We start from the raw sequence: 12,631 nt of genomic DNA, 5'->3' as shown, positions 1-12,631 counted from the left end.
CTGTGTCCGGAGATCTGGTCGCCGAAGCCCCTGCCTTGGACTGCCGCCCAGATCTCTCTGCACCGGCCCCTTACGGATCCTCCTGCGGGTGGTGGGTCCACGGGAGGACGGCCCCACGTCGCTCCTTCGGGCTGTGCCCGGCTGGGCCCTGTGGGGAAAGGCCCGGCCACCAGGCGCTCGCCGTCGGGCACCCACCCCAGGCCTGGCTCCAGGGTGGGGCCCCGGTAGCGCCAATCCGGGCGACGTAACTGGCCTTGATTTTAAATAATCCATAAGGGTCTTCTGAGGCTTAATGAGCCGACAAAAAGTAAATGAATGCGGTGGAAAAGGAAAGAGTGACGAACAAATACACATAGAGAAACCACCCCAAGTGTTATATCTAAACCCAAGATCAAGAGTGAGGGTGAATGGTTGTTTCTCTCCGTTTTTCAGGTTAAAATGGGGAGTTAGGCAGGAGTCCCTTGCTCTTCGATATAAGCTTAGAGCCACTTGCTGAAACCATTAGGCAAGAGGATCATATAAAGGGCAGTGTTTCCCACAAGAATTTGTGAGACTGTGGTGGGTGAACATCCGACCTGCTAGGGGGATCTGGGGGCATGCTCCTGTGAAAGAAAATTTTGTACATTTTAAAGTTAAATGCATCAATCTAGTGCACTTTGAGAGCAAAATTAAGAGGCTAGGTCTATGAAGAACGTTGTGCTCTTATAAACTATTTTGTGCTCTGGTAAAAACTGTTAGCATAAACACATTCAGCGTTTCCCCTAGGCTTCTGGAGGGCTTAGGTGCTGTTTTCACATAATGTTAGACTATTATCATTACAATCTTTATTAAAAAAACACACATGTTGTAGTTTTTCACATTATACTCAGACATTAGCAAGAAAAAAAGTGAAACAAATATGCTCACTGATGAAGTAAGCATGATGTCCTGAAGTAATCCTTCACATTTTTGTGAGTGATCGCACTGTGTGCCATAAAAAATAATAATCACAAAATAACACTGGTGCTCATCCTCCCAAGGTCAGAGTGAAGCCACTAACCGGCTGTAGGGGGGGTGGTATCGTTAGGATTCTATTCTTTATCTTATCGGCCAGGTTCTTTATCAATACTCTTACCAGTTCTTTTTAATTAGCGTTTTAGAAAAAGAATCAATTCAGAACAGGATTAGAATTGAATTATATTTTAAATATAACTAATATTGTTTCTAGAGCAGCAACAGTTTCAACAGCAAAGTCACTCTATCACTCAGTAATATCTCACTGGAAACAAATCTAAAATGTCAGTAAAATAAATCATATTCCTGACATCAGAATACTGAGTGAAGTTTAGAGAGAACGAAGAACGCAGACATCAGTCAGTATCAGTCCTTCCTCCTGTCCTCTGTCCTCCTCCCTCTGCTGCTGCTGTGATTCACTACAGGTAAGTTAACACTGGTAGAGAGAGGAGGGGCTGGTTTGTCTCAGCCAGCAGTAAGTTTACAAGAATTTGCCAAATTTTAAGATACACAGTGATAAACAGTTAAACAACATACAGACAGCTTCGTTTTTGCTTGTTTGTAACCATTCGCTATTAGATTAAAGTTGGGGTATGCGATTCTAATCCAATACACGTCTTTTTGTCAAATTCAGCAAACATCACCTCAAAGTCCTAGCTGTCCGTTCAGTGTGAGAACTGAAAAAACTCAGGTGTGTGTACTCAGCCCCGGCTCTGTGAACAGGAAACACACAGAGAGGCTCGGACCGAGCCACACAGCACTGTTCCAGCCATGATCTGTGTGTCAGTGACGTTAAATGACTTGCCCACGGACATTCAGCTGACTTTCTAGTTAGCCAAGCTGTGCTGTTGTTGTGATGTTAGCTGTAGCAGCAGGAGAGTTGTGAGCGTCGCTGTCTGGAGCTGCTGTGCTGGCTCTGGGAAACCTTCTCGTCCTCTCTGGCTGTTAGCTTCGCAGCAGCTACTGTAGGGACAGGTTGCTAACCCACAACCTAGCTAAGCTAACCCACAACCTAGCTAACGTTAGTACATTACTTGCTGTGTCGCTGTTCGCTCTATATCATGGAATTCGTCATGGTATTGGATTTCTCCAGAATCGCAGACCCCACCTTTAACAAGCCCACTGTGGTTGTAACAACAACTACAGACAAAGCAGGTGGACTTGTTCTAACGTTATCTTTACTTGGTTCACTGTCTCCCCCGCGGCCTCTCTGCTCTGCTGTCTGCTCTGTGGTTGTGTGTGTAGGAGCTGAGCCCCGCCCTCGGTCAAACACCCAGAGGAAAGGACAGAAGCTAGCGTGACCATAAATGACAGCAAAATGTGATAGAGAACTCTCAGCATAGTTTTTTTCCTTTGGCACTGCGCCTAAGTGTTATAATCATATACAGTCATTAGTTATGATGTATAATCTTTTATGTTTTTAGGAAAAGTTTCTAAAAAATATTTTCGGTTCGTTATGAAACTGTGGTGGGACAAATTAGACAGTTACGGCCGGTAATTAATGGGAAACACTGACGGTTATATATGTGAGCGATCCTATCTCGGTGCCACGCATAATGCAGCTTTAAATGAATATGGAATAATATATGGTTATAAAACTAATGACTCACAATCAGAAGCAATGATGCTGTCAGGCACGTGGCCATCACAACTAGATGACCAGGTCAGGTTTCATTGGTCCAGGGGGGCTTCAGATACCTATGCACTGTTATCACTCCTTTCACTTCAAAACTGTATAAAGCCAACTATGGAAAGTTACTGAAGGAGATAAAGGCGGATATGCTCAGATGCTCTCCCCTTATCACTAATACTGTCTGAATGAATGTTTTGCCCAGGCTGCTTTTTCTATTTCAATCTTTGCCGGTAGGAGTGCCTACGGTTGCATTCAAGACTCTTAACAAATTGATATCCAGATTCGTACGGCAAAATAAAAACCTTGCAGTAAGACTCGAGACTTTGTTACTACCAAAGCAAAAAGGGGGCCTTAATTTGCCCAACATTAAATACTACTATTGGGCAGCACAGTTGATGACCCTTATAGCATGGATAACAAATGACATGGAAACGTGTTGGGTGAGTATAGAGCAAAATTCATGCCTCAGTATTTCCCCTGGAAGGAATACCATTCTCAAGCCAAGAAAAGTGGAAGTTTTTTTAAATTCACAATGGAAACTTGGTTGGTTATAAGAAAACAACTAAACCTTTTTAATTCTATATCCAGAGCATTAAAAATAGCAGCTAATACAGAATTCCTACCAAGCAAAATATCTAATGGCTTTAGAAAATTGGCAGACAAAGGGCTAACTATTGTTGTTAATTCTTGCTGAAATCTTCAGCAAGAATTTGGTTGTCAGGGATGGATGTTTTTACATTTCTTCAAGTGTGACACTACTTACAGACACATGCAGATTGGGAACAGATATGTCAACTACCATCTAATTTAGAAAAGATTTTCATGTTGACTATGGAGGGAGTGATAACAATGGACCTGATAGCCAGCTACAACTAAGGACCGATGTTTTCAACTTTAAGTGGACACTGGTAATACTACAGCTACCGAGACTGATTAAGGACACAACTTCTTCGTAATCTCACTGGAGGGGAGGAGTTCGACTGTCTACATGTCTACATGTCTGCAGTCTACATGTAATTGGAGCCATGTATACAGATGTGACTGTGATTGTGTGTGTGCATATATAGTGATGGTACAGTGAGAAACTAAATGAGATTTCTCCTGACCCTCTCTTCTTAAATCTCCAGAGTTTCCCAACCGGCATATGAAGAAGTGAATGGTTAAACACGTGGGTGATTGCATATTGGTTAGAATGAAGTTAATTGGGTGCCTGTGTCTGTGATGCCTCTATGAACAGAACCCAAATAAGATAGGTCGAAGCGATGCTTACATTTGTTATGTGATTTATGTACCATGTTTGTATGTTCACTTCTATATGATTGCATGTGGAAATAAAGATTAATATTTTCCAGTTGGCATTTTCTTCCACCAGTGTTACGCTACCATGAAACCGAGCTCTTCCTTCAGATATTTGAAATTAAAAGCCTACCAGTAAAGAAAGGGATCGTGCTCTTTGAGCCACTGGAAGGCTTTTCATGTGAAACATCCGTACAGGAAGTGTTGAGTTTCTTTGACAGTAGCCTAACAATGATAAAAAGATCTGCAGTGCCTGCTCACACCAGACAGTGGCACAGAGAAATTTAGCTGCACCTTTGTTTGAAATATGTGGTTCTATAAGCTTTGTGGCGTTGTGACTACTCACAGGGCTATTTGGTAAACTGCTGTAGCTGTTGAGCTAACGGCTAACACGCTAGCCAGCTGGGAACATGCTGGCGCTAATCAGTTGTCAGTAGCTCTCTGAGCTTCTTTCTCTTTTCTCTGTACTGGGCGGTTTACTCACTTCTGACATTTGCTATACATCAGTTAATTCAATAAAGAGTAATTGAAGTGGGGAGCAAGCAAGGTAAGTGTCAGTTAGTAAGCTCATCAGCGCAGTCACTAACACGAGAATAAGTTCACACAGTTTATTCAAAAGACATACTGTACATGTACATGGACTCCTATCGCAAAGCTGTCCGCAGACCTTTCCTCCTCTGTTGAGCAGTTTATACTCAGACGGTTATATAAAAGTGGATGGTGTTCTGGACAGAGCGTGTTTTAATATGCACCTAAAGATTCTCAAAATGTAGAATCATTTGCCTCAGCAGTTCCTGGGAGGAAGGAAAGAACATTGAGGGCAGAGCATTGTGTTGTTCAGGAATGTTTTCCCCTGTGTTGCTTCAGGTTACCTTGTTAATGTTAATGTTAGCATTAGCTCAAAATGTCACTAGTGGATGTGCCAATAAATTGCACTTAAGGGAGCAACAGTGGGTGGAGCCTTTTTCATGTTTTCATTGGTGTCTTCTATTGGTCCAGCACCAAAACAGTATTTGGACTACTATGCATGGTTTATCTTTTTTGGAGAGCATGGAAATAGTGGCTAGTAATTTCTCTCTGCACTGTCTGAGCTCTTTCTCTCTTTGTTACCAGTGACACTCAGAATTCTGGTTATCTGTTTGAAACTACATTACACTCACCTTGTGCGCTTCTTGCCTTTACGTTTTCCTCATAGGTCAGAGGTTATTCCGGCGCTCAGGGACAGGCTCCGACTCCTTTAGTGAATCCAGTTCCATTGGACAAGCTGAGGAGACAACCAGGGAAGGGAGTACCAGTCCGAATAGTAGCATCCACCCACCCACCTTTCTACCTTCACCTGAGGAGGACTCACACACTGCAGGTGATGTCGTACCAGAGAAAATCCAGGAGTCTTCTGTGCAGGGGCACACACAGGTGGAGGCTGAAGTGGCCTCAGAGGAGAGGCAGCCTGAAGGCCAAGAGGTGGAGCAGAGCGGGAGATAGGATGACTCATTCTTCTGATGTCCTCCAGCCGTCCTCTAAAGGGTAACAGCCTAACAGATGTTAAAAAGAAAGGTGTTCTTACTTTGTGAATCTAACTCTTCCCATTTTGGAGGGAAACTGATGGAGCTAGATTGGGCTTTTTGTCTCAGGACAGCAAGGATGTCAAAGTTAATGGAAAAATCCACCCCTGGATACTCTTATACTGTGATGCTCAGTTTAGTGCATTCTAGTTATTTAATGAGAAAGTGTTCTAATATGATATTTTTCCTCCGCTTGTTGCTGCAGCATTCTGAGAAATGCCTTTTCCCAAAATTTTCAGATTGCCTTTTAACCACTCCCAAAAATGGACAGGAGAGTGTTGCTTTCATTCAAAAATGTTTTGGCATACATAACACTTTATCATTATACATGTTAGTGAAATTAGCAGTTGTGGGGGAATTGCATTATGGTATGTTGAGGCTACTGTAAGGGGTAAAATGGGTATACTTGCCTCTTCTCCTTGTATGATGTTGCCTGTACTTGTTTCAGGTTGATGAAAAATGTTCTGCTGTCAAACTGCTTCGTAGCTGCACTATAAAATATCTTGAGAGATCGTATCATCTCTGATATGCCATGTATTCACAGGGATAACAAGAATACACTAAACAGCAGAATGAAGTGTGTGGATTTTTCCTTTAAAGGTAGAATGATCCAGCCCAGCTTTGTTGCTTTTTACACTGATCGCTCTGTCAGTCGATGACTTTGGGGAGTCCTGTTGGATTCGAGAGCAGAGGAGGAGCCATATTGCACGCAGAATTTCTTTAGCTTTAAGAGAAGTATGATTGGTTAAGACCAGAGTCTCCATTTGATACTCCAGTCACTTCAATAAATCAGCTCAATATTAAAACAATGAGTGTCACTGCAATTAAAGTCAACACTGTAAATAGTTTACATAGATGATATATGTCTAAGCCACCCAATTATTAACTTTAATTATTTATAATAAAATGAATCTGTTTAGAAGGAGTAAAATATCATAATCCATTTAATAAAAAATATGCCTACTGATAATAGCAGTCACCTGCTCCCTTCATGTGTGCACTGCCCCACAATCACCGCTGGAGAAAAAATAAAGAATAAAGATTTTGAGAAAAAAAATCACAATGTTATGAAAAGAAAGTTTCATTAGAAAAAAAATCACAATATTGGTTGTAATTTTACAAGTAAAGTCATATTATAATAATAAAGTTGTAATGTTACATGATTAGTCATATTACAAAAATGAAGTCATACAAAAGTTACAAGTACACAAGTTATATTACAAGATAAAGTTGTAATTTTATGTGAAAAATTATATTACGAGAAAACACATGATATAAGAATAAAGTCATTTTGAAATCTGGATAGTTATATTTTGAGAACAGCAAAATGTTGTATTATTGGATAGAGTAGATCACATGTGCATCTTTTACCACTGCACACATATACAGTTACTATTTTTCCTTTCAAAAGACTGCAGTCATTTTCCTACCAGTATACTCTGGTGTGTGTGTCCTAGTGATGTCACTTCCTCCCTCCCTCTGGCTGACTGTATGAATTCCACTCTGCCATGGGTTCCTGTCAGGCTGAGCTCCGCAAGATTCAGATTCAGAATCAGAATCCTGTATTGATCCCCGAGGGGAAACTCTTTCGTTACAGCAGCTCGCTGTCACGTCAGCGCACACAGGAAGAGAAGCACTGAGCAAAAAATATAATCCACTATAAAAACTATAATACAGGTCAGAAAATAAATGAAGTAGCAGGTGGGTATCAGTATAAGATAAAATAAGTGTGAAGTACAAAGTGGGTTTACCGGTTGATGATGATAATACGGTATAAAGTACCAGCAGAGCATTAACTTCCCGTCAGTGCACTGCATATGTACTCACACAGAGATCATGTAGTTGGTTTAATTTAATTTCAGTGTCCTTAAATGTGTAATAAGGAGCTTATTGGTGAAACCTAAAAACTTCAGATCCTCCACATTCCTCATGTTGACAGCTAAACTCACAGACTGTTCTCTGTTTTCTACAGCAGAGTATTAAAATGTGCATTTATCTCACAACATTATAAATGTCTTCTCGAATGTTACACATTTTTCTCGTAAAATTACGACTTTATTTTCATGTTATGACTTTTGTTCTCGAAATTAGGACTTTTTTTCCAAATATTATGACTTCTTTCTCAAAATCTCAAAGTTCTTAGTTCTTAGTGTACTCCACAGTACAATATAAACTCAAGCCACTGCTTTGTCAGTCAAATTCCCTTTATAATTGCACATGCCGCTGGGGCCAGAGTAATTTCAGAGTAACCTAAGTAAAAAGTGGCCTTCTGTCACAGAAGAGCATTGCTTCAGAGGTATTTACTGTACGAGGAATATTTATTTTCTTTGCCAAAATCATCCTGCCAGACCTGGGTCTACTTCCTGTTCTGGATTACACTTTAAATATTATCCAAGTGCCATATTAGTGAGCCAAATGGATGTTTCTTGTTTTTGCTTGTTTGGTTGTTTTTTTTGTTTGCTTATTGCAGTTCAAACCGCAAAGCAGTAGAGCCCTACTGAGTTTGTGCTGGTTTATTAGTCCGGTTTTTAGGGTTCAAGCCCTGAAACTTTGCACACGTCAGAAGTGGCGAAAATGTAGATGTCATATGTGGCTTCGGAATGGGTGTGGCAGAATGGCTCAATAGCGCCCCCTACAGAATTTCAAAAAGGCAGCCCCCCCACGCTATATTTGGGAGGTACATGTGTCACCCCAAGACATTCAAAAAAGCCTCTTGGAGCCATACCCTAAACCCAAAAGGAAGTCAGCCATTTTGAATTGAATGTGCACTTTTAGGGCATTTTTCGCCATTTACAGGTTCTGTACTTGAACAAACTCCTCCTAGAGAATTCATCAGATCGATTTCAAATTTTTTGCAGTGCAATCTAAAGACCTTTGCAATTAAAAGTTGTGCTAAGTGTGAGTTTTCGTCGAAGGGTGTGTGCGTGGCGTGGCGTCGAATTTCCAAGTTTCACCATGAAACGGGAAGTTGTTGTAACTTGGTGTACATGGTCAAATCTCCCCCAGACTTCACGTTTGATAAGAGTCCCACCCTGAAGACATCTGCAGTATATGCCAATATTCGGTCATAGCGCCACCTACTGGCAGCAGAAAGTGAGCCTTGCGTGACAATCATCATTTGGTTTAAATGAAATTTTCAGGGTGTGGTCCACACTTCATATACTGGAACTTAATGTATAATTAATGTACAATTACAATTTGGCGCCACTAGGTGGCGCTACAAATGCGAAAAGTTTATATCTCATAATCGGCTGCATGGATTTGTACGAAATTTGGTTTGCACGATCTAGGGTCATGACGCAGTTGATGACTAAAATTTGGTAATGATTGATTAACGTGGGCTTGGCTTATTACAACAAATTGACATTTCACATTCCAAACTTCAAAAAAATCACCTGTACTTCCTACAGAACTGACATTTTTTCAGCACATCCACTGATGTGTGACAAACGTTTGCCTCACTGCAACCTATGGTCAATTCTATATTTTTCAAAATATGAAAGTGAGTCCGATCTGCACGAAACCTTGCACAAAGAATCTATGGACTCTCATGATCAAAAGTTATTAAAAGAATTTTGATAATCCAACAAATACAAAAGTTTTACAAGAACAACTTCCTGTAGTTTGCAGTCAAAACAGGTGATGTCATATCTTCACCAAGGTCTGTACCTGAAACATACCCTGAAAGTTTCATTCAAATCAATCACTAGGGGGCGCTACAAATGCAAAAAAATGTCCATGGTATTTGTTTGTTGGTCATTTTTGTTTGACAATTGAGTTGATTCTGCTAGGTTTGGAAATCCACCCATCCATCACTAACGTCCCATCTTTTGCTCTTTGTCCCTTTGATGTCTTTTGTTATAAATAATCACAGATAGCACAGGCTGATGATTCTGAGTATGTTGTGTGCACTTTATTAACGTTTCGTTAAACAGTTCTCACACCACCAGTGTGCTAAATTGCTTAGAGCAGCTTTCAAGAACAATTCATCATGGTTTGAGTTGTTGCTCATTTCCTGCATTCCTTTTACATTCTATTTTAGATGTCTGTAGATTGTTTTCCAGTGTGTCTACCACACCAGGACAGTGTCAGTCCTCTTAGGGTAGATCCTAAAGGGCCCTATACACTGTGTGGCTTTGGCTGGCCCGGGTGAAAGTCGAGAGAAAAATGTGCTGAAACCTGTGGTCGTCAGTCCAAACTGTGGTCCTAGATTTCACTGTGAGACACGTCCACTGACAACCGATTTAGAACTTTGGAGACCAAAAACGGCCTGCTTCAAAATTATGATAGAAATTCATGAGCAAATTCTCACAATGTGACTGCTGCCACGACCCACGTCTACAAACCAAGCAATCAGAATACAGCATGAAACGACACAAAAACACTGTCCGACATTGTAACTGCCCTAGTAAACATGCCCTCAAAACTGACACAGTTTGTGACCAAAATTGTATTAACTTTATTTTGGCAAAGAAAACGGGAATAGCAGGAAATGGGAGTGTGCCATGAAAGCACACAATAGGTTTGGCAGCATGGTTTAGAATTTGCTCCCATGAAAGTTCCTAAATGTAAAAACTTAACATTAATTCAGCAGAAAATGTCTAAGAATGAAAGCATGAAACACAAATTTGGCCGGAGTTGTCCTGTCGTACTTTCAGCCAGGTACTGGTGAAACAGTTACTGTAAAGAGTTGTAAAATGTGGATTAAATACAGTGATTTGATAAGGAATTAACACTGTGAGAATGAAGATTACAAAAGAATCTTTTTCAGCTTTATTGCACTTGTTCTGTAGATAATTTCTTTACTACTGTTCTTATTTTAATATCTTATATTTTGTAAATGAAGGAGAAAATTCTTAATGATTATTTATGTTATGTGATTATAATGCAAAGCTAAATCAGTAACTTTATAACCGTACAAGAACATGCTTGATGAAGAACTCTTGATTTGATATAATGAAATGGCCTGGCCCATCCTGCCTCTGTCACTGTCTGAATGATTGATTGTATTTAACAGGCAGAATCTTTTCTCTTGAATGTTTTCTACCATTAGTTTACAGTACAGAAAAGTGTAAATGTCTCCCAACAGATTAAATTCCACGTTTTCTAGCCTTGATATCAGGCCACAGCGTTCTGTGCTTTAGGTAAAATCCTAAAAGTACCTCTCCATCTAATTTTTTCATCTATACTGCTGGGAGTTGGTCATTCAATGCAACTGGCATGTTTGTGGTTTAGTTGGCCAGTATACATTCTTAAATACATTTGTAACTGTACATGAGCCCTAGATGTCTGACAAACAGAGCAATAAATGAATGCCAAGAAGAAAAACAAAAACAATGTCAGGCATTAATAACAAAAAGCACATTTACAGACCAAATGAAAATCACAGTATGGAAATGTGTGTATAAATGTGTTTTAAAACCATGTAACAGAATTTTACAAGTGAAGGTAAAGGGATAATATCTATAGTCTATATCTACAGACCCACGTGAGTTTGAAGTAATCTGTAGAAATTTAAACTCATTCGTAAAACTAAAAGACAGCCAGTTTGAGGTTGCAGTTGTAGAATGGACTGTAACTAAATACGTATGTCAGCAAGCTGCTTTCAGGATGTTGTGCAATCTGAGGCCTTGTCGACTACAACAAAAGAAGATAAAACAGCAGTCAAACTGATACAAATAAAAATGAGGCAGACTTCAGTATACCTCATGGCTTTAAACTCGAAAACAATCAAACAGATTTGCATCACGACTTTAACTTCACTTGGACCTGAAAAATGATGTATTATAGAAACTAATGTTTTGATGTTTATTTGAAAGTAATAAATATAATTTCCAAAAAGCATTAATTAAGTATGTAAATGCACTATACTAACTTAAAATTAACAATGACTTGTTTTGGACTTGAAGCACAAGGGACTTCATAGCCAAGACTGGAGACTTACTTGCAAAACTGTGACTTTTCCATCTTTGCCAATATCAATTCTGTACTGGTAGTAATAATTACATTTTTACATACACTACAGACAAAAATATACATTGCTGGACGCAGTAATTGCAACACATGTACAATCAATAATAACAATAAAGCAACAAATCCTACCTTAGTGAAGCTCAGAGGTGTTGATTCAACTCTGAGCTTCACAAATTGATTGAATTGAATTGATTTAAATTTGAATTGATTCAACTCTGTGGTCATTTGGGGTCTGTAGTTAGTGGTGTGTGTGTGTGTGTTTTATTGGATTGGATTACATTGTAAGGTGTTCCTGTTATTTTGTCTGCATCTTTCATGTACAGGAAGTAAGTCCGGAATTGCATTAAATTGTAGAAGTGTTGCTTTTATCTAAAATAGATGAGTAACTAACCATGATCATATAATAAAAACATTTAATAATAATGAATAACATCACTCTTCATATACTGCTAATCGAAAAGCAGAGTTGGCTAGTTGTGTCCTGAAGTTTATGCCTGCAGATGCTTCTTTTTATGAATAGGCCACTTCCTCTGGTTGAACTGGTCATTTAAAGGTTGGACTGCTTTAAATCCAGAGGGCATATTCAAAACCACAAAATATTCTGAGAGGATTTTTGTTATGTATACAAGGAAATGTGTTCCAATTAATTTCATCAGACATGATCATCCTAGAGGAGCTTTATAGGAAAAGGTGTATATAATATTTGTGTTAGACTGAGGGCATTAAACCAATACACTGTTATACTGTTAATTCATTTAGATTTCCTCAGTGTAGTTTGTATGACTTATTACAAAGCTGTGATACACCTCTTGTGCATAAAGGTGGTTGAAATGTATCAATGGATAACATGAAAAATGAAATGAGAGGGAATGACTTCAGAGAATTAACCGTGGTTGAGATTGATGTGTTGCAAAACCAAACATATTTTTATTAAATCATGAACCAAGTAAGCTGCTGTTGTACTGCCATCATTTTCCTTATTAGTTTGAGTAACAGGGCAAATGTTTTAATAACGTTAGTATTGTTGTTAGTTATTGAAAAAAACTTTCTCAACAAATGCCCATGAGGAATTTTGCAAATCCCAGAATATTTAGGATATTCAATTTGAAACTTCAAATGTCGTACCTAAGTATAATGAGCTTTCCAAACAAAAAATCAGCACTCATAATATTAG

The 12,631-nt window shown here is 39.3% G+C and overlaps 1 protein-coding gene across 3 annotated transcripts in view; it reads left to right on the top strand.

Moving 5' to 3' along the window:
- The window catches only part of pdxdc1 (pyridoxal-dependent decarboxylase domain containing 1), a 52,908-nt gene extending 40,501 nt beyond the window's left edge, over positions 1–12,407 (top strand). For all 3 annotated transcript variants that reach the window (XM_044182665.1, XM_044182663.1, XM_044182664.1), the window contains one exon: positions 5,118–12,407. In XM_044182665.1, the coding sequence (XP_044038600.1) occupies positions 5,118–5,404 (287 nt within the window). In that variant the 3' untranslated portion in view covers positions 5,405–12,407. The remainder of the gene's footprint in view (positions 1–5,117) is intronic.
- Positions 12,408–12,631: the final 224 nt, after the last annotated feature.

This window comes from Siniperca chuatsi, linkage group LG21 (genome assembly GCF_020085105.1).
Source record: "Siniperca chuatsi isolate FFG_IHB_CAS linkage group LG21, ASM2008510v1, whole genome shotgun sequence".
Taxonomy (NCBI): domain Eukaryota; kingdom Metazoa; phylum Chordata; class Actinopteri; order Centrarchiformes; family Sinipercidae; genus Siniperca; species Siniperca chuatsi.
Note: the sequence above shows the minus strand (reverse complement) of the source record. Positions and strands in the feature narration are given on the sequence as shown.